This window comes from Orcinus orca, chromosome 16 (genome assembly GCF_937001465.1).
Source record: "Orcinus orca chromosome 16, mOrcOrc1.1, whole genome shotgun sequence".
Lineage (NCBI taxonomy): Eukaryota > Metazoa > Chordata > Mammalia > Artiodactyla > Delphinidae > Orcinus > Orcinus orca.
Window position 1 is genome coordinate 81,974,855 of NC_064574.1, and position 26,979 is coordinate 82,001,833.

General features: G+C 44.7%; 1 protein-coding gene across 1 annotated transcript; it reads right to left on the reverse strand.

The window, feature by feature from the left end:
- Positions 1 to 71: 71 nt before the first annotated feature.
- Positions 72 to 26,907, reverse strand: ARPC1A (actin related protein 2/3 complex subunit 1A). Its single transcript, XM_012532720.3, has 10 exons — positions 26,755 to 26,907; positions 21,489 to 21,581; positions 19,312 to 19,416; positions 12,903 to 13,125; positions 10,464 to 10,571; positions 7,754 to 7,966; positions 5,431 to 5,506; positions 5,041 to 5,234; positions 2,053 to 2,143; positions 72 to 469 (listed from the first exon to the last, which is right to left on the reverse strand). The coding sequence occupies exons 2-10, from the start codon at positions 21,550 to 21,552 to the stop codon at positions 431 to 433; spliced, it is 1,113 nt and encodes a 370-aa protein (XP_012388174.1). The 5' UTR covers positions 21,553 to 21,581; positions 26,755 to 26,907; the 3' UTR covers positions 72 to 430.
- Between the last annotated feature and the right edge of the window lie 72 nt (positions 26,908 to 26,979).

Sequence of the window (26,979 nt, forward strand, 5' to 3'; positions counted from 1 at the left end):
AACTAACTAGTATAACAAAGAATTTACCCATCTTTTCCTACTAAAAATGCAAACGGTATAAGGAGACAAAACCAAGAACACATTCAGTATTTTTATTTAATTTTGTAGCGAACAATTTACATACCTCCCCCACCCCTTCCTTTAAGTTAGTGTGACAATTTTCCATAATAAACTACTTAAAGAGAAGCTTTGGTCAAGAATGGAATGAAATAGCAAAACAAAAAACCAAAAAACAAAACCCAAATCACTGCTGCTTTTAAAAAACCAACACTTTCACCAATTATCCTCAAACAAAACACACAACAAGGTTTGCGCCATATGTGTCTTCAGTGTTTCCTGGCGGCCGGCTCTCCTGCCCATCATGCGAATGGCGGAGCTGCCCGGCGCAGCCTGTCTGTCCTCATGCTGGATCTGGGCGGCTCACTCAGCTTCACATTATCCGAAGGCCCTGGATAGAAGACTCTAAGGTCTGGAGAGCGGCAGGAAGAACACCGATGGTCAGTGGGGACCGGCCATCCTGGCGTTTTCCCCAAGGCACTACCCCACACCCCCTCCTTCCTGGCTGTGACCCGCTCCCTCTGAGACGGGCTCCGGGACTATGGCCTGCAGAGACTCTCCCAGGCAGGACTCCCCCTGCTGGCCCTTCCTGGCCCTGCGCCGCCTTGTCCCCACGGCCCCAGCCCACAGGCTCTGGGCACACGCCTGCTCCCAGGGCACGTATGTGCTTATCATCTGTGTCACTGGCCCTCACTCCAGATGCCCTGATGGCAGGCACTCCCGTGTTTCTGTGGCCCCCATGCAGTCAGCCTGGTGCACAACGCCTAGCGGTGCTCAAAGGCAGATGGACCAGAGAGGAAAATGCGCTGGAACTTCCCAGCTCACTCGCACAGGAAAGGACTTGGCCGCAGGGATCAAACGATGAAGGGCGGAGCTACCTGCCCAGGTGGAGCTAACTGCACAGGTGCACGATGCCCCAAAGCAGGTGAAGGTAACAAGGGTGAGGAGAGACTTGTAGAGGCAGCAACATCAATCATGGAACCGCACAGGCAGTGGCAGAATTCTGTAAACGTTTAACTTCTGGGGGTTAAGTCCGCAGAGTTGCACACCTGAGCTGCTCTCTTAGCCCCGCCCCTCCTCCCCACCTCCTTATCCCAACCCCGAAGCTGGAGGGTGCAGAGGCCTCCGGGGTTTGTCCCTCATGGTCACAACACCCCTCCACGCGGCCTCCTAAATCCCTCTAGCCCAGAACCTCCTGGCCACCCCCTGCCCCCCAGCACGGCTGGAGGCACATCCCTGCCACGCGTTCACTCCAGCAGCCTCTGTCCAGAGTCCAGGCCACCTGCACGTCACAGCAGGTGCCTTTCCACGTCGGTTCCAGAGCAGCCCCCAGCTGCCCACAGGCAGGGCCCGCTCTGCTCTGCTTCCGCAGGCCCCACAGCAGGGCCTGAGTGCAGCACACGCCCCCTGAGCCGCTCGGCTGCTCTGCACGTGCTGCCCCTGCAGCTCAGACCGCTCGCCCGGACAGGCAACTCAGGCAGTTCGTACAGCCCCCCAATTCCTCAAGGTGTAAACATAGGCGCTGGCTCCTCTCCCGGTGCTCCACCCGACCCCCACCCTCCTCTCTCTCCCACGACGAGCTCCCCGAGGGCTCCTTCACGTCCACGTCCTCAATGCCAGCACCTGGCCCGGCACCCGGCAGGCAGGCAGTGAGTGCTGATCTGATTAGTTGGTGTCAACCATAAACACATGTCTACAGAGTTCAGCTAGTCCGGGCCCAACCTGGGGCCCGCCACAAAAGCAGCCCCCAGCCCCCCTCAGTGACTCCGAGGACATCCAGAAGTGTGGACTCCACCTCAGTGAGCAAGTGCGGCTCTCTCCTGCTAACAACTCCCAGGGTTTCAAGAGAACCACAGCCAGTGCACTGCACTCCTGACGTGCACTGCGCTCCTGACGTGCACTGCAGTTGACGGCTGGGTCCAAGAAATGAGGACCAGTCTTCTCATGGGAAGACTTTTAACACAAACGAGATCTGTTCTGAAAGATAGACGATACCTTGAAATCCCAAATGGTCATGGCTCCATCGATGCCAGTAGTGCAAAATTTGCGACAATCTTGCTTGTCCACCTCATAAATAGACACTTGACTGAAAAAAGGCAAAGACAAGAGAGAGACTGTAAGGCACATGGTGAAAGTGAGCTCCAACCTTCCTAGAAGGGTAACAGCGTCTTCAGGAAACGAATTGTCTACCAATTCCTTTAAAGCATCCATAGGTATTAGTCTGTAGCCATCTGACTCAGAAAATATTAAAATGTATTTTATTACCAGATGTCCAGAAAAGAAAAAGACTGGAAAGAGAGAAAAATTAAGAACGTGCATTAATTAGAGGGACATGGAGAAGCAGGACAATTCAGGCCACACAGCGTGTACCCTGCGGAGCCAGGAGAGGCCACGACCACAGCTGTGACTGAAATGGACACACTGCTTAAAAAAATACTAGAGGCATCGTGAAGCACGACTGAAATCCAACTGGCTCCAAACCAAAACTCCCAAATTACCCTCTAGGACAATGAGGGCATATGAGTCAAAAGCTCTCCTTACATTTGAAATTAATCATTATTAATATTAGCAACATTCAGACACACCACAAAATTCCAACCAAGCTCAGCCGAGGAGATTGATGAAACAACCTGGCTTAGCCCGATTATCTGAAAAACTTTCAAGAAAACCAATTCCACAGCTCAGACAATATTTGTCTTTCTCCCCGAAATGCCTAGAACATTCCCTCTGGGGAAGGGGATGGCACACACCACCTGTTTCTGCACAGCCTATGGGCTAGAGAATAGCCTTTACAATTTTAAGTGCTTAGAAAAAAATTAAAAGGCTATTATTTCATGATATGAAAATTATGTGAAATTCACATTTCAGTGTCTATAAAGTTTTATTTTATTTTTAAATAAAATTTTAAATTAATTAATTTATTTTTGGCTGCGTTGGGTCTTTGTTGCTGCTCGCGTGGGCTTTCTCTAGTTCTGGCGAGCGGGGGCTACTCTTCGTTGCAGTGCGTGGGTTTCTCACTGCGGTGGCTTCTCTTGTTGCAGAGCACGGGCTCTAGGCACGCAGGCTTCAGTAGTTGTGGCTGGTGAGCTCTAGAGCGCAGGCTCAGTAGTTGTGGCGCACGGGCTTAACTGCACTGCAGTATGTGGGATCTTCCTGGATCAGGGCTTGAATCCGTGTCCCTTGCATTGATTGGCAGGCGGATTCTTAACCACTGTGGTACCAAGGAAGTCCCTATAAAGTTTTACTGAAATAGATCCATGCATATTTATCTCTGTACTGTCCATGGCAGCCTGCAGGCCACATGGCAGGGCTGTAGTAGTTGTCATGGAGACCACGTAGTCCTCGGAGCCTAAAATTTACTCTCTGGTTCCTTATACAAAAAGTGTGCTGACCCTGCTCTAGGGTAAAGAGGACTTAATATCTGCAAATAAAAGCAGTCATGCCAATCTGCAAAGGTCTTTTTATTCCTAACCTCAAAGTCTCAAAGAGGTAATGAGAGCTGTCTCTTTACAGATACACAGTCTGCAGAGAAGCTTAAGAGAACCTCACAGAAAATAATTTTGAAAATCTTTCAAGACAGAGAAACTTGAAAAGTGTGGAGAAAAGTTCTGCTATGCCTTCAAATGACTACTTTTCAATAGCGCACAGATTATTTCCAGCCTATTTTAAGTCCAGTGGCCCTTTCCGCTGAACATAACAACCTGCAGTTAGAAATTCTCTTGAAGAGGGACTTCCCTGGTGGTCCAGGGGCTAAGACTGAGCTCCCAATGCAGGGGGCCCAGGTTTGACCCCTAGTCAGGGAACTAGATCCCACATACTGCAACTAAGAGTTCGCATGCCACAACTAAGACCCAGTGCAGCCAAGTAAATAATAAAAAAAAGAAAGTAATACGAATCTTATAAAAAAAAAAAAAGAAGAAATTCTCTCGAAGAGAAAGTCTAGAGGTTTCCATTATTCTTCCCATGATCATCTCCCACATTAAAGTCTCTCAACACAAAAGGTCTAGTCAAAGAATACAGTGCAGGGCTTCCCTGGTGGTGCAGTGGTTAAGAATCTGCCTGCCAATGCAGGGGGCATGGGTTCGAGCCCTGGTCCGGGAAGATCCCACATGCCGCGGAGCAACTAAGCCTGTGTGCCACAACTACTGAGCCTGCGCTCTAGAGCCCGTGAGACACAATACTGAGCCTGTGCGCCTAGAGCCCATGCTCCACAAGAGAAGCCACCGCAATGAGAAGCCAGCACACCCCGATGAAGAGTAGCCCCTGCTTACCACATCTAGAGAGTGCCTGCACACAGCAACGAAGACCCAACACAGTCAAAAATAAATTAAAAAAAAAAGAACACAGTGCATTTCTCCTCTAGATTAAAAAAAAAACCACCAAACTTTCTAGACACGACACAATTCTACTGTCTTATTTAATCACAGACGCCTGATGAAAAATAAGTAAAGGAGTTTTTTGGCTTTGTCATAATGATGCTGAAAAATCTGTCTCTCTAGTTAAACTATCTTCTTACTTGTATACCTTACTTGAAACCCATGGCTGAAGTGACAGCTACCTTTCAAACAGGATATGACTGTCAGGTGCTCACTATTAGAGGAACACGACATTCAGGAAGGTCTCCTTTTGTCCTCAGTCAAGTTTCTGAGAAAGCAAGACCCAGAAGAGGCTGCATGACAGGCCGCGCCAGCTCACGGGCCCGCAGCAGGGCCTGTGTTCCGCACGCGGGACGCCCAGACCGTCTATGCCCTGAAGGACGTAATGACTACGTGGGGGCGGCTCGCTCTCTGTGACGAGTTGGAAGTAAGAGCCTGCAGCCGGGAAGTTATAGACCCCTCACTGCCCCCGTTCCTGAATGGATGTCTGGGCCCGCAGGACAGAGAACATCACAGGGACCCGTCAGGAAACGAAGAGGGGAGAAGGGCAGCCCGGTCACCTAACACTTCTGCACAGCCGTCGGGCCAGGGGCCGGGTGGCACCTACGTGATGCTGTTCTGGTGCAGCGTCTCCAGGGCCGTGTTGCGGTCCTCGGTCGTGGCCCGCTTGTCCATGTTGCGGAAGCGCTCCATGGCCGACATGTTGCGCTGGATGCTCTGTTTCGGGATGTCTAGCTTCGAGACGAAGGTCAAGCAGCCACGGTCGTCGCAGCTAAAGAGCATGGGGCAGCAGTCATGGCCCTGAAACGAGGGATCAGTCAGGCCCTGCGGGGTGTGCGCCCAGCGAGTGCCCTAGCAGAGCGGCCCCACCATGGGAGCCTCTGGAGCTGCTTCCCCTACAAGGCTGCTGCTCCGTGCTTGTGCGCACAGCCACAGGGCACGCCCTGCTCCCGTTCTGGAGAGTAAGCACAGGCTCCGGGGCAAGAGAGATGCTTACAGCGGCCACGACGCTGTTCTCCGAGACGAAGCGCACACTCAGGAGGGGCAGGAACTCTGTCTTCAGAGTTGAGACCCTGAACACAAGAACAGTGTTAACCCGAGATGGAGCGGACCACGCAGCCTCTTCAGACACAGACGACAAAGAACCCGTTCTCATGGGGGCTTGGCAGGATGAACGAACACTTACGTTAAGAGGAGTCCCATGACCCAAGCCTCCAGGAATCTCCAGCATGAGCCAGCCCTGAGGTGACCCGCAGACGCGCAGGCCTCTGCCCCCTTTGGCTGTGCCCACCCCTCCTGCACCCCTGCTCACCACCAACTGCCCTACACTGCGGTCCCAGGAGCGCTGGTTCTCTGCCGCCTCGGCCTTGGCTCCCCCTGCCCCGTTACCCACACGCCCTTTCTGCTCCTTCTGCTTTTCCAAAGTCCACCCCAGTCTCTGAAACTCGGCTTGAGTTTCATCACCCCCACGAACAGCCTTCCTGGACCACTTCAGCCTGCAGTGGCTGCTCTTCTCTCTGGCCTCCTAGAGTTGACCATCACCGGCACGCAGGACTGAAGGCCTTTCTCTGCTCCCTTCTCCTCGCCTGTGCTCACATGGGCTCCTGGAGGGCTGGGACCACAGACATTTATGGGAGTCTATTCTGTGCCCTGCCAGGCACTGGGGCAGGAGCTACGGCCACCGATGAACATGACACAGTATTGGCCAGGCAGGAGCTCACATGCGAATGGGCCGTGTGTGTGTGTGTGTGTACACATGTATGCTTCATGATCATCTGGCCGAGAGATTACACAGATACGGCAGCAAACATGCTAGCTGATGAAGTAGGATCATATGGCTCCATGTAAAAGATGATGCGTTTTGAAACTGTGTCTCAGGAGACACCCCTGCCCTATCCCCTTCAGTACGAATGGTATTGGATTAAAGTACTAACACCTCATCTTAGGCTCTCCTGCGGCATACCTGGCTCTTACTACATGAAATACTCTGATATGGAGAAGGATAGCGGATGTAATCTGACTTGCAGGACCGGAGAAGCCAAATAATAAATCAATATGAAGGTAGACAAGAGCTTCTAATATAAGCATGTGCTAAGAGCTTATTATGCATTACAATAAACTGTACAGAAATCAAACAGCCATGACAAAACATTACTGAATGACAAACAGCAAATTACTATACAAAATGTATACCATAATCCCAGTGGAGTTAAAAATGAAAAGATATATGTGTCTACATATGTAAAGAAATCTTCTGGAAGGCTTCATAATTTAGACTGGGGGTGTGTTTAAAAATTAAAAAGAAAAATTCACCCCAATCAGTAAAATATATATTCTTTCTGAAATGTCACTTTGTTGTCAGTGTGGGGCAGTGGGAGTCAGATGTGACTGGCTCCCTGCACAGGGGACAAGTCAGGAAACCCTTACAGGTGGGTTACCTTTTTTTTTGTTTGTTTGCTTTTTTTGCGATACGCGGGCCTCTCACTGTTGTGGCCTCTCACGGTGTGGAGCACAGGCTCCGGACACGCAGGCTCATTGGCCATGGCTCACAGGCCCAGCCGCTCCGCAGCATGTGGGATCTTCCCGGACTGGAGCACGAACCCGTGTCCCCTGCATCGGCAGGCGGACTCTCAACCACTGCGCCACCAGGGAAGCCCCAGGTGGGTTACCTTCAGCTGCCAACGGAAAGGATTCACCGGGACAGAACCAAGATTCACAAGCGGAAAGGACTGCGGTCACCCTCTCTCTCCCTCTAGACATGATAAGCAGACACAAACTGAAGTCTGATGAGACACACACTGCTCTCCTCAGGGCTGAGCAGGCACCTCTTCACAGCGAGTCTCTGCGATTTGGGCTCCCCCAGTGCACACACCAGGCGGACTGGCTCCCAGGGTGTCAAGTGTCACTGCATGAAGGCCCACATGAATGGAGCACTGTCCACTGACTACACAGAGTAAGAACACATCTCCCACTTCATCTAAGGCTGCTGGATGCCATTTACGTGTTGTGAGGAATTCACAGGAACAGACTAAACTGCCATCTGAAGGAACTCTTACCAGGAGCAAACCAGGAGACTCCTTTGGAGGAATCACAATCAGCACTTCCATTAAGAAGTGTTTCTGGAAGTGAGACCTAAGTCTTCAAAATTTCCCCAAATGGACAATCTAAACGTGTGAAGGTAACTTTAAAGGCTGCCTTGCAACCGGGTTCGGAATTTTATGCTGGTGCCCTGCACTTATACCCAGGGAAGGGCAGCCTCAGGCCAGCTGCTGAGATCCCACCCCACTCTTCTCTAAGTCCAGACGAAGGCAGATACTCACTGCACACTTTTTGAGGCATCGGCAACGGACACAGTGCTGTCGTGGCTGACCCAGGCCAGGCGGCTCCCGCTGGCGGAGAAGCTGACCCCGTGCACCCAGCCGCCAGTGCCACTGCCACCAAACTCTGACATCAGCTGACCAAAAGGCATCTTGCTGCCCCAGGGTGTACTGGCTGGCTTCTCATCCACTTCTTTAATGTAGGCAGAAAACACTCTGTGGTTTAAGGGCAGGAAGAGAAAGAAAGAGTAAATGAAAATATGCGTATATAGAAACAGGCCACAGGCAGCTGCTGTAAGGTGTCCCAAAATGAAAAGATACTGACTCATCAAAAGCAAAACCTGATGGGCTTCCCTGGTGGCGCAGTGGTTGAGAGTCCGCCTGCCGATGCAGGGGACATGGGTTCGTGCCCCGGTCCGGGAAGATCCCACATGCAGCAGAGCGGCTGGGCCCGTGAGCCATGGCCGCTGAGCCTGTGCGTCCGGAGCCTGTGCCCCGCAACGGGAGAGACCACAGCAGTGAGAGGCCCGCGTACCGCAAAAAAAAAAAAAAAAGCAAAACCTGATGACAGACAAGTTCAGATACATAAACCTCTTAAGACACAGAAGGGTTCTAAGGGCTGCCTACAGGTCAATTCAAGTTTGGCCTACGTCGTGTCAGGCACTACTCTCGGGGCATAGCTCTAGAAGTGATGGACACAAAAGCCCTTCCCTCCTGGAGTGCATCCAGGGGAGGACCTTGCTGTCCTGCCCCTCTCCGCTCCCTGGCCCATGGCAGACTCTGCTAAATGAGCACAGCATACTTTCGTGTCTGCTTCACCACCATTCTTAACACAGCAGTCCAGAGCCCACACAGTCAAATGGTAGGAGAGAGGAAACTATTTGCTACTCTGCAATAAACCACTGGCATTAACTCATTTAAAGAAAGAAAGGGAGGGACTTCCCTGGTGTCTAGTGGTTAAGACTCCATGCTCCCAAAGCAGGGGGCCCGGGTTTGATCCCTGGTCAGGGAACTAGATCCCACATGCTGCAACTAAGGAGCCCGCCTGCTGCAACTAAGACCTGGCAAAACAAAAGAAAGAAAGAAGAAAAGAAGGAAAGAAAGAAGAAAAGAAGGAAAGAAAGATAGGAAAGAAGGAAGGGAGGAAGGAAAGGAATGAAAGGAAGGAAAGAAAGGAAGAAAGAGACATCCAAAGAGAAAGTCAAGGGAGGCCAGTGAGAGTGGGTAGGCTCTCCCTAGTGTCACCCTCAGGTCCACTGTCCAGCCTTTGTGGCAGGTCTAGTCTGGGATGACGGCGGGTCCATTACAGCCTGGGATCATCAGTCTCTTTCTCTAATTCCATGAAGCTGTGCGTAAGGATGTTTTGACCAGAGTTGGGAAGCAGAAGGGCTAGAGAACAGCTGGGGATCTGCCCTCCAATGCTATTTCTTTATACAGCTTCTCTTCAAAAACTTCTGAAACTTAAAGACTCCCGAAGCGATCTGGGATATTTTCCCCCTAAAACAATAATGATGGCAGCAGCTCTGGAAGAGGCAGGACAGTGGAGAGGCAAAGGAAGCCTCAAATTATCTGTAAGTTAGATGATGTGACCTCAGAATCTCTGTGCTTTAAATCTGCATCACGATGGCTACTGCTTTAGTCATCAGAAGCCAGGAAAGAACTGTGCTGCCAAATTGACAGTTCGAACAGAAAAGACCCTTACCCACAGGACCACAGGTCAAAGCCAAGTTTATTTCTGGAAATTAATATTAACAAAAGAATTGTAAGCTATTTGTACAAGGAGATTTTTAGACACAGCCTGACAACCCAGGTGGTATGGTTAAATTGCATCTTCTAAGGGAGCTGTAATGACTCTGCGTAACACATCACAAACAACAAAACTCCTGAATATGAAAAAATCTTTACTGTTAACACTGGTTCTCAAGCAGAAGAGCCAATATTTTTCCAGAAAGTACCTTGACACTATTGTACTCCCATCCCACAGCCAAATTCCCATACAAGTCCTTTAAAAAAAAATCCCAAACCAAAAACCCCGTGAGGATTCTTGGATATAAATCACTGGCCAGGTTTTCTGGAATTTCTCCACATAGCTTACCAAAGAATGCTGCACCCCACCTCCCAACCCACCATAGAGTCAACATGAAGCAACATTTGCTTTTCTTCTGGCTAAGGCCGGGGTGGGGAGGGGGGAGACTTCTTGATAAAGAACAGCTTTAAAAAGCAATTACACTGTATGACCCTTAAAGCTCTCAGCAAAGTGGCTGTGTTTCTTCTAGTCTCATGCTAATGACAAATAAAGAGCTTTAACTGAAAAGGAACCGCACAATAACAGCTCAGCAGTGCTCTGTTCAGCTCTGTTTTGTTGATCTTAGTTTCACTCTGGAATTTGCCCAGTCTGCTGCCTGGGTTATGAAATGAGAAGTAACACCGTGAGAGCGGGGGACCCTGTACCTGGATGTTCTGCCTGAGGAAACTTCCTGGCTCTGCCCTTGCATCCCTCCGCCTGCCCCTCCTGGTCCACTGCTTTCTATTGATACCTCCTGATTTCCGCACTTGCTGTAGCTCCTTTTCTAGATCACAAGCTCCTTTCATCTCTGGGACCCTCGTGGGGCCTAGCACAGTACCTTACAAAGAAAAGGAACCTCAAAAATACTTGCTGAAAGATGAAAAACGAACAGCTCAAGGCCGTCTACCAATCCTCACTCGTTCCCACCTGCATTTGAAATCACAGGATCCTGCTGCCAGCAAGACGTTGTTGGGATGCCAATCCAAGCTGAGGACCGTGGAGCGAATGGGTTTTTTAATGTGCTTGCTTACCCACCTACAAAAGGAGAAAACCCATTTTAGTTTATCCACGCATCAAGCAACCGTCCCCAAATGACCTACAAATGTGTGTCAGGCAAAAACACCTACACGTGGTTCTCAAGTGGCCACCGAGTGTTCTACCAGAGAGAAGGTGCATTTCTAGAGGAAGAGAGGAAGGGGAACCATATGTGGCCCCTTTGCTCTCCTGTCTTTCAGGCTTTGACGTTTTCATCAGAGCAGCCAGTTCGGAACTTTCCCGGCTACCAGGGGATCCTCATCATTAAGTATATTTATGGATTAACTCTCATACCGTCCCCCATGGACTTTCACATTATGTGTAACTCTAACCTTTGAAATAAAAATTGAGGTTTGAAATCACTTGAATTTTTTAAAAAATTAAATTTATTTATTTTTGGCTGCGTTGGGTCTTCGTTGCTGTGCGTGGGCTTTCTCTAGTTCTGGCGAGCGGGGGCTACTCTTTGTTGCGGTGCGCGGGCTTCTCATTGCGGTGGCTTCTCTTATTGCGGAGTACGGGCTCTAGATGCGCGGGCTTCGGTAGTTGCAGCATGTAGGCTCAGTAGTCGTGGTGCACAGGTTTAGTTTCTCCGCGGCATGTGGGATCTTCCCGGACCAGGGCTCCAACCCGTGTCCCCTGCACTGGCAGGTGGATTCTTAACCACTGCGCCACCAGGGAAGTCTGCTGAATTTTTATTACAAATATTCAGTGATTTGTTCCTTTGTTTTGGGTTAAGTTTGGGTTGTAAAATAGTTTAATTTCCTTTCTAAGTCTCTGAGAAGCTGCAAATTCTTTATTTTTTCACAGAGAAATCAAGAAATTAGCAGAACCTCTTGCTGGTGATGGGCCTCTGACTAACTCTCTAGCTCCACTAAAATGTTTATTTATGTCTAAGTTCAGTCATTATTCTGGCCTGATTCAATTTCTGTCCCTAAACTGCTGCTTAAAGACCAATGCTGTTCTGCTGCTTAGAAGCTGAGAGACTTACTCTCGAGCAGAGCACCCTTCCTTGGATGTTAAATCACTTTTCTATAGAATCTTTTTCGTAGGGTCTTTTCTGAAAAGCAGACAACATTCTGACTTGTTTTATAACAGTTGTTTTACCTTAAAGGCGTTTAGAGGTTGTTTTAAAGTACTCGCATCCTACAAATGAATTATAGTGCCATAGCTGAGACACTCCCCTGAACATAATGGCTTGATCAAGGGACAATACCTCGTACTACAGTAAAGCCCAATTTGCCTGAATCTGAGACTATTTTTCAATGAATAAGAATGCAAAGTCACTGAGGTTGAAAGCTACCCAGGAAAAAAGCTGTTTCTAATCTATTTGTTACAGTGAGCCTTCTAAACAATTTCTTGCAGGCAACATTTTGTTAGCCTTATTTTTACACATGCTTGCAAGCTTGCAAGCAAGAAAAACCGCAGGTCTTCAACTCAAAATTCAAACTTGGTGCAAATTCACAGACTTGTTTCAAAGAATCAAAATTTCTGAGGTTTTACTAAATTACAAACTGTAATGTGATAATCCCTTCCTTTCCTTGTTTCAGACAGTGACACATGAAGAGTAATGTGTACCCGGCTATTTTTAGTGCAAACACTGCCAGTTTCGCACTAAATGACAATTCCATGTTGAAGCATATCTACCACCCTTTCTGAACACATGCCAGGTAGAGCAGAGTGGTTTCCTTATCAAAGTAAGCAGGAAGGAGTAGTTAAAATAACTTACTTAGCCATTAAATAAATCCCCGTATTTTGACTGGCTCAGCTCCAAGTGGTTTACAGTATAAAGTAAGTACAACAGGCTGATTATATTTCTGAGATTCTGGTCAAATTTTAAAGTTTAACAGTTTAAACAAGTAAAATATTATGCCAGGACACAGATTTGGTATAAAACTTTAAAGAAAGGAGAATATTGTTATCTGTAAGACTCCTAGATATTTTAAGTCAATAGAGATAGGGAAAAAAACTTCCTTAGGGCACTGAGCATCTTTCAAGTTTATAATTTATGTATCAGAGTAAGAAAACAGCAATTTAGACAGCACAGAGTGAGAAGAGTTGTAGCATCTTAAAGAACAAAAAGTCAGGAGATCAGAACATGGAAACCACAGTTCGATATTAATATGAGAAAGATGTGAGATTGGACTCCCTGCACACAGAAGAAGGAAAAATGTTCAGAGAGAATGGAGAATTTCAAAGGAAAAAAAAAATATCCAGATGAGGAAAAGATGAAGTTACAGTTAAGCCTCCACCCAGTGCCTCAAGAAGTCACCGAGGACACAGCAGTCCAAATGTATGATTCTACAGAGAAATAAAAATACTCATGTTGCTCACCAGTCATTTTCGGACTCGAAGTAACAAACAGAAATGAGTCGTGCTCCGCTGCCCACAGCAAATTTGTTCTCTAGCGGGGACCACTTGACAAAAGTGGCTGCACGGTTAATTCTCAGGATCACCAGGGTCGGCTTCCAGACACCATCTTTCTGACTCCACACGTAGGCATTGCGGTCAGCCCCACAAGTGACGATGCGGTCACTCTTGGGAGCCCAGTCGATACCTGCAAGTTGAGATGTGGTGGCATCTGCTCTGCCTGGCCATTGACAACTGACACGGCACCAGCAGGAGGGCACCGGCGTAGCAGGGCTGGATGCGGGCTTGGGATCTTCCTCCCCAGCCCATCCTTCCCCACCTATGGTCCTGGTCACCACTTCACACACAAAGGCAAGGATGTTTCTCTGCAAAGTTCCGTAACTCAGGATCCTCTGGAGGCCAGGCAGAACAGAGCTGTTATAATTGCGGAGGTTACAAACCAAGCAGGGGCATTCTTAACACCCAGCCACATATCTTTAGAATATGTGATCTGAAGACCCTTTTCTTCCGTCTTTACTGGATTTTTTTTTTTCTCTGAAAGTACCTTTACTCATTCAGTAACAGACCTTGGTCCATGATATTAACTGAAAGACTGCTATATGACCTACAAATAAAACAACATATAGGGTAAACAATCATCAGTATAGAGGGGAAAATATAAATTGTGATTCTTCTGAAGCTCACTGTTTTTTAAACTAACCGAAATACCTTTTTTACATGATACAGGTTCTATGAAAGAGTCTTTGAGTATCTTTGCATCTAAACAAGGAAAAGACCTAAATATGTGTCTGAATGTAAGATTTATTTTTCTTATTTGATCAGACTTTTACTTACTTGGTGCCTCTATGAAGGATCCCAAAGTCAAGGTCAGTTTGTTATATACCAAGAGTAAAATCTGCTATGATTCAGTCATTTTATAGTTACTGATGAGGTATTTTCTATAAGTATAACTTAACACTGAAGGTATAGAAATACTACTAATAATTTTTTATTATAGATATCTCTTTAAAAATAATTAACATTCTTAACATTTACATGAAAAAAGTAAGAATCAAAGTCTCCATTAGCCATAAATTACAGTGACTTTAGTAGTGTGAACAGTTTATGTTCATTCACCTACAGGAATAGCCAGCTCAATTATTCATACCAGTGAAGGGAAAAATATGGGGAAGTGTATTCTCGGTGATATGTATTTTTATTTTAAATCTATTCATTATAGGACAGCTTTGCAGTTCTCTTTATTACATTTTAAATTTTATTTTATTTTATTTATTTTTTGCGGTACGTGGGCCTCTCACTGTTGTGGCCTCTCCCGTTGCGGAGCACAGGCTCCAGACGCACAGGCTCAGCGGCCATGGATCACGGGCCCAGCCGCTCCACGGCACGCGGGATCTTCCCAGACCGGGGCACGAACCCGTGTCCCCTGCATCGGCAGGCGGACTCTCAACCACTGCGCCACCAGGGAAGCCCTAAATTTTATTTTTAACTACAAAAGCAAACCCACATATTATCATGAGACAAACATCACGATGGGACACATGCAAAGTCAAAAAAGCCCTGCTTCCATTCTTCACACACATTCTTCCCGCAAAGGATACTAATATGGCAAACATTTTCTCCTGTTTTTTATAAATCAGCAGTGGTTGTACATTATTTTAGAACACTGATCTTATCATAATAATTTCCCAAAACATCCCATTGTTGTACTTTTTATTCCCAGTCACTTATTAGAATAGATAAAACTGGAATAAACATTCAGACACACACCTTCTTGCTCTGGTTAAAATGATCTCTATGATAAATTCCCAGAAGTGTGATGCAAAATAGTTATTTTTATGACTGTCTTGTTCTCCTAACTTGATTACCAGCTTCCTGACAATATGAAGCGAGTCTCTGAAACTACTGTGGTGGGCAGACCCTGGAGTGGTCTCCGAGATTCCACCTCCTGTTGTTCACGACTCTGTGGGACCCCCCTCCCTGTGGGTGTGGGCAGGACCCCTGACTCACTTCTAACCAGTGGAATGCTGGGAAGGTGAGATGGATGTGACTAGTGCACAAGATTACCTAAGAGCACGGCACCCCTCTTGCTAGAGACTCTCAAGGTCTTTCTCTGTTACTCTCTGTTGAAGAAGCAAGCTGCCATGAATCTCTCAGCTGCATGGAAATGAATTCTACCACCATCAACCTGAAGGCGCTTGGAAGTAGATCCTTCCCTGGTGGAGCCTCTGATGAGAACAGCCCTTCCGTGGCTGACACCTTGATTACAGCTTATGTGAGACCCTGAGCAGAGGTCCCAGAGAAGCCAAACCCAGACTCTTGACGCACAAAAAACTGTGAGATAATAAGTGTGTTTTGGTTTAAGTGGCTAAGTGTGTAGTATTTGTGACATAGCGATAGAAGACTAATACATCCTTATCCAGAATATTGCCTTGTAATGAGAAAACTCAGTGATTCTGTAATGATTTTGACAATCTCAAATTTCACCCCATTCCAATATCACCACCACTTTAATTACACACGTATGTATTTTATAAGAATTCCTGAGGTGCTTTAAAAAAAATCAATAGATCCTTATTCTCTAAGAAAAATACAAGGAACTGCCTTCTGCTTCGTTTTATAGTTCTAAGTCTACTTCTGTGGCTACATCTTTCATTTGAATATAGGAGTTGTAAAACCAGAGTCGTAGCCTCAACCTGTTTTTAGATAACATTAGCTTTTAACTCTTTTAAAACACACACTTGTTAAAAAGAGAGTGGGAAGGGCCAATATTCAGTAAAGGCAAGTTCTCATCTCTTGCTAATTTAGCGTTGCATCTTTTTTTGTTTTCCTGCCATTAGAAGACTTCGAAGGAAAAGAAAAGGAATCTAACATCTATCCTGTCTTTCCTATACTAACTATATTTCAGGATAACCAAAGAGTAGATGAAGGTAAGCATCTCTTTTATGAATGTATTCCAGCTAACAGAGAAGAAATGATAGATTTAGAATATTATCATGTTGCAGCCACTATTAAATTAATGGCTATAGGCACTAATCATCAACAACTGCTAACATCACAGAAAGAAAGACAACCGGACATTATGTGCCTCCGTCATGAAAGAACCTGCTACCACCTAACTTCAACTAGCAATTCACAGGAAACACAGAGGACGGAGAAATATGTGAAACACCATGGGCTTGCAATCCATAAAACCCAGGCTCTGGAAAACAGTACAGGACAAACAACCTGATTTCTCAATTTTCTTAACAAATAATTTGCAAAGGAAAAGAAAGAAGGGAACCTATAAACTTAATAGATAGATCAACTGATCACAACCATGTGTGTACCTTATTAGGATGCCAATTAAAACAGACTATTGTATTGGTTATTGTTGAAGAGTCCTTACCTTTTAGAGACGCAAACTGAAATATGAAGTGATGCAATGTCTGGGATGTGCTTGAAAATAGTACAGGAAAAATAATTGAGAGTGAGCTCAGAACAAGATTAGCTGTGAATTGATAATTGCTGAATCTGAGTCATGGGTATATAGGGGCTCATTACATTACTCTGCTTTTATATGCTTTCTATTTAAAAGTGTCCACAATAAAATGTTTTTTTTTTTTAAAGGAGATGGTGATCAAGCATTTAACACAAAAGAATAAAGTCAGAGAAAAACACCAGAACTCTGATATCCCTTTGATGCATGCCATACTCTTTTTCTCTGTAGTACTGAGCAGACTTTTCTTCTAAAAAGCTTCAGAGAGTAATTTTCTTTTTCCGTAGTTACTATCTCTCTGAGAAATTATGTTTGATCCTTGGTCTCCTGCCACAGAGTTATATTTAGACTTTTCCAACAACAGCTTTTTCAGATCTAAAAAAAAAATGTCATTTGAGCATTTGGACAGAAAACAGGCCCAAGTTCAAAGGATTCCAGAAGAGAAGCAGGGGGAGAAAAAGGACATAACTATTTCACTTTTTTGGCTATTTCTTTGGTCTTTCATCTTGGCCCTTTCTCATTTATAAGTATTTCCTAATGTTAAAATTCCAATTTAAAATATGAGTGTTCTTATTTTTAGGCTGTAAGGCCACTGGCAAAGGGACTTAAAGAAAATAGGCCAAACCTCATAAAAATAAGGTCATGGGAAAGCAACAGCAACAAAAATAGAAATTATGTCTTTGGTGCTGGTTTGGTAATATAGTTAGTCGGTTCCTGACTGATATCACATACAAAGCACTGGTAAAAACAAGAAGGGATGGTCATAAGTTTTTGCTGGGGATACAATGTAAGGGGTGCTGAGGGTCAAAACATGCTGTTTTTCTCTGATTGCGGGGAAGGATATATTTAAGCTAATCAGTATATTAGGGGATGAGAGGCAAAACTCAAGGGTCCCAATTAAAAAAAAAAAGAAAATTATCATCAGTCCCTGTGCTGCCCACTTAAGTGCAAAAAATCATTGTGAGAAGGGAAACCCAAGACTGTGGTGAGAAATTTATAATTGAAAAGTTAAGGAGAATAAGTTTTGATGTGCTTGGCCAATTGTTTAAAGCAGTTGAATCACTTAGAAAATAGGATAAAAAAGAAACTATGGTAGTAAGGGTCAAAGACTAAGAGTTCTCCCTGAACGCAGCAGTAAGTTAGTATGTTTTTTTAAAAAGTAGCCAGACAGGGCTTCCCTGGCGGTGCAGTGGTTGAGACTCCGCCTGCGGATGAAGGGGAAATGGGTTCGTGCCCCCGTCTAGGAGGATCCCACATGCCGCGGAGCAGCTAGGCCTGTGAGCCATGGCCGCTGAGCCTGCGCGTCTGGAGCCTGTGCTCCGCAACGGGAGAGGCCACAACAGGGAGAGGCCCACGTACCGCAAAAAAAAAAAAAAAAAAAAAAGTAGCCAGACATGATTTAACAACAAAGCAATACACTCTCTTGAAATCTGGTATCAAGATATGGTTTACTAAATTCTGAAAACATTGTAAAAATTCTCCATTTTTTCTTCCTTCTCCTTTATTTCACACTTGCTTAATAAAACTCGACACTGCTCTGCTTGCTACCTTTACCCAACTATTCATTGATAGTTTTTGTCAAAGATGAAAGTTACTGTACACTCAGGAATCTGCCTCAGAGCTAATGCTTTAAGATCCAGTCTTCTACAAATTGACAAGAACAAGTTAAAAACTCAATGGAAAAATGGTTAGGAGTTATGAACAGTAAAGTCATGAAAATTAAAACCCAGGTGGCTAATAAACATCTGCTCAACCTTTCTATTAATCAGGGAAATGCAGCTTATAGAGTGACCAAAGATCACTCATCAGTCAGTCTGCTTCTATCAAGCATGTGTGGAGTGTGGGAAGAAAAGCACTCCTATCAGGGCTGCAGGAATGCAGGCGATCTGACAATGCCTGGCAAGGCTGAAGATGCTTGCACCCCTGTGGTACAGCAAGTCTCCCAGAGACATTCACACCTGAATGGAGATCTGCCCAGGGACGCTCAATTTAGCACTAAAATGTCACAGGGAAAAAGTGGAAGCAACTTAAATATCCTTCAATGGAGGAAAGAGTAAATAGATGAGGTATGAAATGCTACCCAGCGGGTAAAAGGAATCAATTTGATCTAGATACACCTACATACAGAGAACTCAGAAACAATGTGGAATGCAAAAGCCAGCCACAGGAGATGCATGCTATGATACCATTTATGCAGTATTTAAAAATTCTAGCCAATAGTACTAAAGACTGCTTACACACACACACACACATACATGTATGTGAAAGTATAAAAAATGGACCGGGACAATGTCATACCAATTACAGTGTCTTCTGGGGGAGAGGAATAGGACTGGTGGTGACAGGAGACTTTACCATTATCTGGAATAATATTTCTTATAATAATATACTTCTTATAATCAAATCTTTGTGTCCCAAGTTTTCTGGCACAGGAAAAAAGATAAATAGCTGCTAATTCTGGGTGGCAGGAATATGGGTGTTTGTTATATTACTCTATGTCCTTTTCAATATTTTGGAATGTCTTCCTTGCCCTAAAAACAACATACAGGAAAATTTTGGAAGACACAGTGTTCCCTTAGGACTTGGGAACACAGCTTGGCTTGCGGTTGCACACAGCTGACGTGCTGTCTGGTTTTCGCTTTCATGTCTCATCTAATCTAAGCTCTCTAGTCCCCAGAGTAGGTTGTGTTTTCTGTAACATTAGCAGAACAATGCATACCAGCTGGGCTCAGAGACGCACTTAAAAACTGAGGTCACTATTATATATTTTCTCAAGAAAAATCAGTAAATGCTGCACTAAGTACCATGGCAGACTTCCTTTACTAGGCTATCTGTTTACACAGAAGCGTGCTAGACTTGGAAATGCCGTACTAAGCTCATGTGATCTCCTTTTTTTACCTGTGATGTGTCCGTTGTGCTCTTTGAGTTCATGAGCTTTCACCCACTGGCTCCCGTTCTTCTTGTAGATGTGGACTTCATGGTTATTGGGGCTAAGGGCAATCTCTGGAGAAAAAAGTCAATAGTTAACACCTGAACTCGAAATTGTCACAAAAAAAGTGATGTTACAGTTGGCATTTTAAAAACAGACTGAAAAAAATAAAAAATAAAAAAAATAAAAACAGACTAAAGGAGGGAACAGGAAAGCGGTTTCAGAAAATGGTTCCCAATATTCGTCCTGAAGAATTCCTTTATTATTTTTACCTCTACTTGTACTCCATATTTTAAAATGTTTTCTAGAAAGACTGAATTAAAAAATTCATTTTATTATAAACATATACAACTGTCAATTAAAGTTCTAACCAGTAACAAATAAACAATATTACTATACTTAACTGATATAATTTTATTTTATTTTGTTTTGGCCCAGCCGCTAGGCTTGAGGGATCTTAGTTCCCCAACCAGGGATCGAATCCAGGGCCCCAGCAGTGAAAGTGCTGAGTCCTAATCACTGAACCGCCAGGGAATTCCCTTAACTGACATAATTTTAGTCCACAGTAAATATATTTGACATTTTAGTTTGCCTGTACAACACTATTAAGGACAAATATTTTATTTCTGTTAGACTTTCTGAAATACTAAAAATAGCTCATAGGCTTTCATTACTGCTATCATAGACCCAGGCTGGAACCACTAGTTTATAAAAACAAAGAAACAAACAAACAAAACCTCCAACAACCCTTGATACTACTGATAAAATATATTGAAGTTTTTCTTTACAATAAAGCCAATATAAATCACAAAATAGAATTCTCAAGAGAACTCTCTTAGACCAATGTAAAATGTTAAGAATATACATATATGATGGATTTTTTTGAACTTATACTGGTATTTTTTCCTTTCTAGTTCATCCATTTTTTAAAAATAAATATCGATTTCTTAAAATTAAAGTCTATGACCCAAACTTTAGGTCAATCATTTAATAGTTCCCCCATCTATACATAATATCCAGAACAGGCAAATCCATGGAGACAGAAAGCAGATTAGTAGTTGCCTAGGGCTGGAAGTTTTGAGGAAAATTGGAAGTGAATGCTAATGGGCATACAGTTTCTTTTTGGAGTGATGAAAATATTCTGAAACTAGACAGTGGTGATTGTTGCATAATTCTGTTTAATATACTAAACACCACTGAATTGTATACTTCAAAAGGGTAAATTTTATGACATGTGAATTATATTTCAATAAGGCTATTATTTTAGACAGTGAATAAATACCTAACTTTTAAAAATAACTCATGGGCATAATACTACACTTCTGTCTGTTTTTTTTTTTTTTTTTTTTTTTGCGGTACGCGGGCCTCTCACTGTTGTGGCCTCTCCCATCGCGAAGCACAGGCTCCGGACGCACAGGCTCAGCGGCCATGGCTCACGGGCCCAGCCGCTCCGTTGCATGTGGGATCCTCCCGGACCGAGGCACGAACCCGTGTCCCCTGCATCGGCAGGTGGACTCTCAACCACTGCGCCACCAGGGAAGCCCCTGTCTGTTTTAAGATTTTTTTTTGCCTTCTCCTTGTCATATTACCTGCACTTTGCTTGCTGTACTACACCTACTTCTAAAAGTCTTCTCCATCCCTTTCTAGTTTGCTAGAGCTATAAAACTGGAAACTCAAGCTTATTACGAATAGCATAGTAAACACTAGATTAAATACTGCTCTCAGTATGGTTTACTTTGTAAACCATATGTGTCTTATATCTAGGTCCTAGTATTCTGACTAAATGCTGGGTGGTCAGTGTTACTGTACAACCATCCCAGACATTGGCTTATTAGGGCAATGAAAGATGTCTCTGATATAAACTGTCCTCCAGGTGGTACTGTAGAAAAAGAAGTGGACAAGGAGCCAGAAGGCCTGAGTGCTAATTACGGCTCTGACATTAACTTGGGTGTAACCACTGGAAAGTCCTTCCAACCCTCTCAGCCTCGATTTCTCTACCTGTAAACCAAAGGACTGACCTAGTTCTCTCTGAAGCTATATCTATGTCCTGTTCACATGATATTGAAATATGTGATCCCTAAAAGTACCTACATCTAAAAGAATCAAAGGTACCAAAATAAAGGAGCAAAGTTAATAGCATACTTACGGGTACGATCCCTGTTCCAGGCATGACAGGTGATTGGCTCTAGTAAAAACTGATGCAGGGACATTATTCTTAGTGTGTTCAAAGGACAGAAAGCTGCAACAAGCAACAGAAAAAGCATTTAAAATGGCAGGCAACCCATATTTAAGTTGTCTGGGGATCCTGAAATGTTTGGGGAAAAATAAAACCATTCTCCCATTGAAAAAGACCAATCTCAATGTCAAAACTTAATCATTTAAATACAAATAGCACTGTAACCACATCAAGGGACTCTAAAACCATGAGTTAAGGACTGTTGGGGTACAAGACATTCACACAGTCTCAAATGATCATCCCATAGATTATTTATTAATTACAAACAGAAAAACATGCGTTTACAATAAAAAAATCTGGCAGTCACCACCTTAACCAAGCAATCAATCTTAGTATCATAAGTAGTGGAACAATATAATCTGATAGGCCTCCTGACAGGAGACAAACTGAAGGGCACACCATCACTTATAAATAGTGACCACTTAATTTATTATCCAGACCAGAATACATTCAAGAGAGCATAAAGGGGCACTATTAATAATTATGCTGCAAAAACAGGCCACAGGACTATGCTGGAGAAACCTGGTAATATGGCCAACCTACCTATGAAGTATTTATGCCAAACATATTGTATTTATGCTAAATCCAATCAACATCTAGACCTAATTTCCGGTTTACAGGAAATAAAGGGGAGTGGAATTAGTTAAGTAACACCAAGGGAAAACAAACAGTTAAAACCAGAATGTGTGCCATCCTATAAAACAATTGGCCTGGACAATTCAAAAGAGGTTGGGGTGGGGGAGGGTGGCTGTTCTAGATTAAAAGAGCTATGAAAACCAAATCTGATAAATGAAACTTGATTGTAAACCTACATTTTTAAAACAGCTGTAAAAGATGTATTTCGTAAAATAGGAAAAATTTGTATTTGAACTACCTATCACACAACAATATGGAATTATTTTCAACTTCTTAACTATGATAATGGTTGGCTGTTAGGTAGGAGAATGTCCTAACTCTTAGGAGATAAAGATAATGAAGTATTTAGGGATGAAATGTCATGACATCTTCTGTAACTTATTTTCAATCATTCAGGACAACAAGTAGATGTATAAAGAGCAAATGTGGCAATACGTCAACAACTGGCGAATCAAGGCAAAGAGTAGGCAGGTATTTGTTATGTTAGTTACTGTTTAAACCTTTTATTGTAACTAAATGAAAAGCAGGAATCTGTGAAACATCATTAAATTAAAAATCAAATCACACTCTCCATTCTATAGGCACCCAAATCTAGATACACTGATGAAGCAACTTTTACCTGAAATAGGAGAAATTTTTTCAAAAAAGCAGTCAGCGGCCCCACCCCCATCCCTTTTTTATCATTTCTAAGAGGCACTCCCACAGCACTCAGACATTTCAATACTTAAGTACAAGTCAACCTAGGGTGGAGACTGAAATGTGAGATAGGAATTCTGATGCAAGAAGGAAATGAGTGGAAAGGCCATTAGAAGGTTGTAAAGTGAACAATGAAAGTTCAGACAAAGCAGAAATCAATCTTAGTAGAAATCAAAGGAAATGTCTCTGCTAATTGTTGTAAGGGAACCTAAAGGTCAAAAAGAGATAAGTGTACCCTTAAATAAAACATCTGATATCTTGAACTGGCAGAGAAATATCAGTGTTTCACATTCTATTCTAAGAGTGAGGATATTTAAGTCATTAATTTTTTTTACGGGTACATGTTCTAGAAAGCAAATTGCAACTCACAAATAAAATCTCTAACTCGAAATAAAAAAAAACTTTTAAATGAATTCAAATAACACTGCTTAATTTGTCTATTTTTTTTTAAGTAAACCTCCAGAAGCTCAGTGCATGATTCTTTTTCTGATACGATACGCTTACGCATTACAAAAGGTTTTACTCAGTTACTCAAAATAACATGTTGTGCCATAAACATCTGCTTAATTAAAAGCAATTTAGTTTATATGCCACATTTTAAAGGCTTACTTGTTAACTGAAACAAAATTGGTCTGCAAATTAATAATTTAATGTAAATATCTACATGCAATAAAAGCACACATTTCATATACAGTTAAAAAAGAAAAGGTGGACTATTCTGGTGGCGCAGTGGTTAAGAATCCGTCTGCCAATGCAGAGGACAAAGGTTCCAGCCCTGGTCTGGGAAGATCCCACATGCCTCGGAGCAACTAAGCCCGTGCGCCACAACTACTGAGCCTGTGCTCTAGAGCCCGTGAGCCACAACTACTGAGCCCGCACACCACAACTACTGAAGCCCGCATGCCTAGAGCCTGTGCTCCACAACAAAGAGAAGCCACGGCAATGAGAACCCCGCGCACCATGACGAACAGTAGCCCCCGCTCACCGCAACTAGAGAAAGCCCGCGCACAGCAACAAAGACCCAACGCAGCCAAAAATAAATAAATAATTTTAAAAAAATGTTCTCGGGCTTCCCTGGTGGCGCAGTGGTTGAGAGTCCGCCTGCCGATGCAGGGGACACGGGTTCGTGCCCCGGTCCGGGAAGATCCCACATGCCGCGGAGCGGCTGGGCCCGTGGGCCATGGCCGCTGAGCCTGCGCGTCCAGAAGCCTGTGCTCCGCAATGGGAAAGGCCACAACAGCGAGAGGACCGCGTACCACAAAAAAAAAAGGAATGTTCTCAATTTATATTAAAAAAAAGGTGCAGACAAAGGCTTTCTCATTCTAAACCTCACGGTTATAAGCAATGCAGCAAAGCCTTCAAAAGAGGTAAACATTTACTCAATGGCATAATTATTTCTAAAATTGCATTTCTAATTTCGTTATAGCATTCAAGTTCCGTATTTGGACATACACTTAGACCTGTACTTCCTTCTATAATCATGTGGCTATTTTAAGTCTGTAGGCCAAGACAACACTCATGTTTGTCAGATTCATACGACACCAGTAAACACTGCCTGTGTTCATTAAACTCAGTGTGAAAGCAGAATAATGACAACTTGAATTTTGTACAAAGAAAAAGAAACCTCTGTCGTAGGGTGATAATTATAATTTCTAAACTGTGATTCATATTTAAGTGAAATCTGAAAAACTTTGTCTTAACGAGGGTAGAGAGAAGAAAAAGGGAGAGACAAAAAGGTGCTGCATTAAATTTAAAAAACTTCTACTGATGAACTTTTAATGTCCAGCACAGAGAGAAAGAACAATTTATAGGACATTATGATTCCAGGGACCCCCTCCACCCCCCAACTCCTTTCTTTACCTATCACTTGAGTCATCCTGGTATTTGGTTAGCCATGGGCTGTGGAGCCAAGAGGACCTGGGTTTGAATCCTGGCTTTGACACACAGTACCTAGGAAACCCTGGGCAGGTCACTCAATATCTCTAAAACTCATTTTTCTTCATCTGTAAAATGGACACAGAACTGACATCCCAAGGCCAGTGGTAGCAGGATTAAATAATACGTGAAAGCATGTAGCTCAAAGCCTAGCCTAAAACAGATGCTCGGTAAGTTAAGTTAGTTCCCTTTCTTCCTCTGACCCAAGGCTTTTGAACCATTCCTAGAAATACACACCAGTAAGTACCCTCTGAACTTGGAAACAGCTACCTAGGCTTTAAATTCTCGGTCCTGGAGCTTTAAAGTATTTGTACAGTGGGGATTTCAGTTCCCTGCTTGGGGTCAGTTTTCGAGACTGTGATTCATCCAGTTTCTAATTGCTCTCAATACCCAACCCAGCAATAGCAGGTGCTCTGACAAGGTCACCACACCCTCCCCAGCGTTCAGAGACAGGTTCCAACTCCAGGCACCAGTCTCACCAGCAGACCAAACTTCCTTAGGCAGAACCTGTTTCAGCACAGGATTAGTTACCTAGATCTGATACTCTCCCCCAGCAGGAGATTTAATTTTCCAAGAATGATCGCCTCCTTTAACTGTGGTAAGTAGATAAATTAACCTCGGAAGGCCTCCGAATAGGTTGTGTAGGAAGCAGCCACTTACACCTACTCCCTCACAGGGCAAAAAATAGCCTCCTGAATGATACCTTCTCCTTTTCTTTCTTTTTTTCTTTTTTCTTTTTTTTTAAGATACCTGAAAAACCCAGGGCCTCCGGGAAACCAAAAGGTTAGATTTAAAAACTGATAAAAGAGGGCAGAACTAGGATAATTTAGGTAATTTCAGCAATGAGTTGAAATAGATAAAAATAGGTCAGCATTTCCTTCCGGTTCCAAAGCCCCAGTATGAGAACAGATGGCTTTATAATTAAAGATTCTAAACTACAATTTATTAAGTGCCTGCCATGTGCCCAGCAGTGTAGTAAGTACCAGGTTGGGGCCAGAAACATAAATAAATCTGACACTTTCCTGGTCCTCAAATCTGGGGGGAGAAGCGTAGAAGAGGAAGGGGAGATAGATACACAGACAGAGAATGCCGAGAAGCAGGGATAACTGCTAACATTTATTGAGCACCTACTCTGGGCCAGGAACTATCCTAAACAATTTATGCAAATAAACTCACTGGAGCCTCAGAAACCCCCTGAGGATCCTATTACTACAGATGAGAAAACGGGGACTCAGAGAAGCAATCTTCCCAGGGTCATCCAAGCAATGGTGGCGCCGGGATGGCAATCTGGGCAGCCCAACCGAAGGGGTGTGGTGGGAAAGGCGCTACAAAAGGGTTCCACGGAGCGACAAGGAGCGAAGAGGTACAACTGTGACTTAGGGGAAGGCGGCACCCAAGCGGGGGGATTCTTAAAGAACTCGGGGGAAGGTTCTTCTCGAGCTCGGTAAGGTCCCCCAACATCTGAAGGATGGAAGGCGGCCCTAGACAGGAGCCAAACATTCCAGGGGCGCCTATGGCGCGCAGGGACCCTATTCTAGACGCTGAAGAAAGGAATGAACGGTGCCTCGTGACGCTCGACTGGGGGGAGATGATTCCATTCACCACTATATTAGAGACTGGGATAAATGCCCACAATGGAAGCGCAGGAGAAGCAACCTTTAATTCTGGCATCGGAGAAGGCTTGGCGCTCGAAAATCGTGAAAATGGGATCTGGACGTGTGGGGACCCCAGGGCTCGGCTGGCCCCTCTGAGAACGCGGCTTCCCCGCCCCCTCCCCCCGGCCCGCCCCTCAGCCTCAGGGCCCCACGGCCTAAGCCCCCGCCTCGCCGCCCCCGCGGGTTCAGATCCGGGACGAGGCCGGCCCAGGGGAGGCCGGCAAGGCCAGAAACTCGCCCCTGCTGCTTCTTACCTGGGGGTCGGGGCCGTCCGAACGGGCTCGGAGCGTTGAATTCGCGGACTCTGGTCAGTCGACGCGAACAGGCTCCGGCGGGCGCGGGCGGACGACCGAGGCCCTGAGGGAGCGGCTGACAGATCCCGGAAGTGGCCACGGCACCTGCGCAGCGCGGCTGGGGCGGTCGGCGCACGCGCACAGCCGGGCGCGCGGCCGGGGTCCCGCGTACGGCCGGCGGGGGAG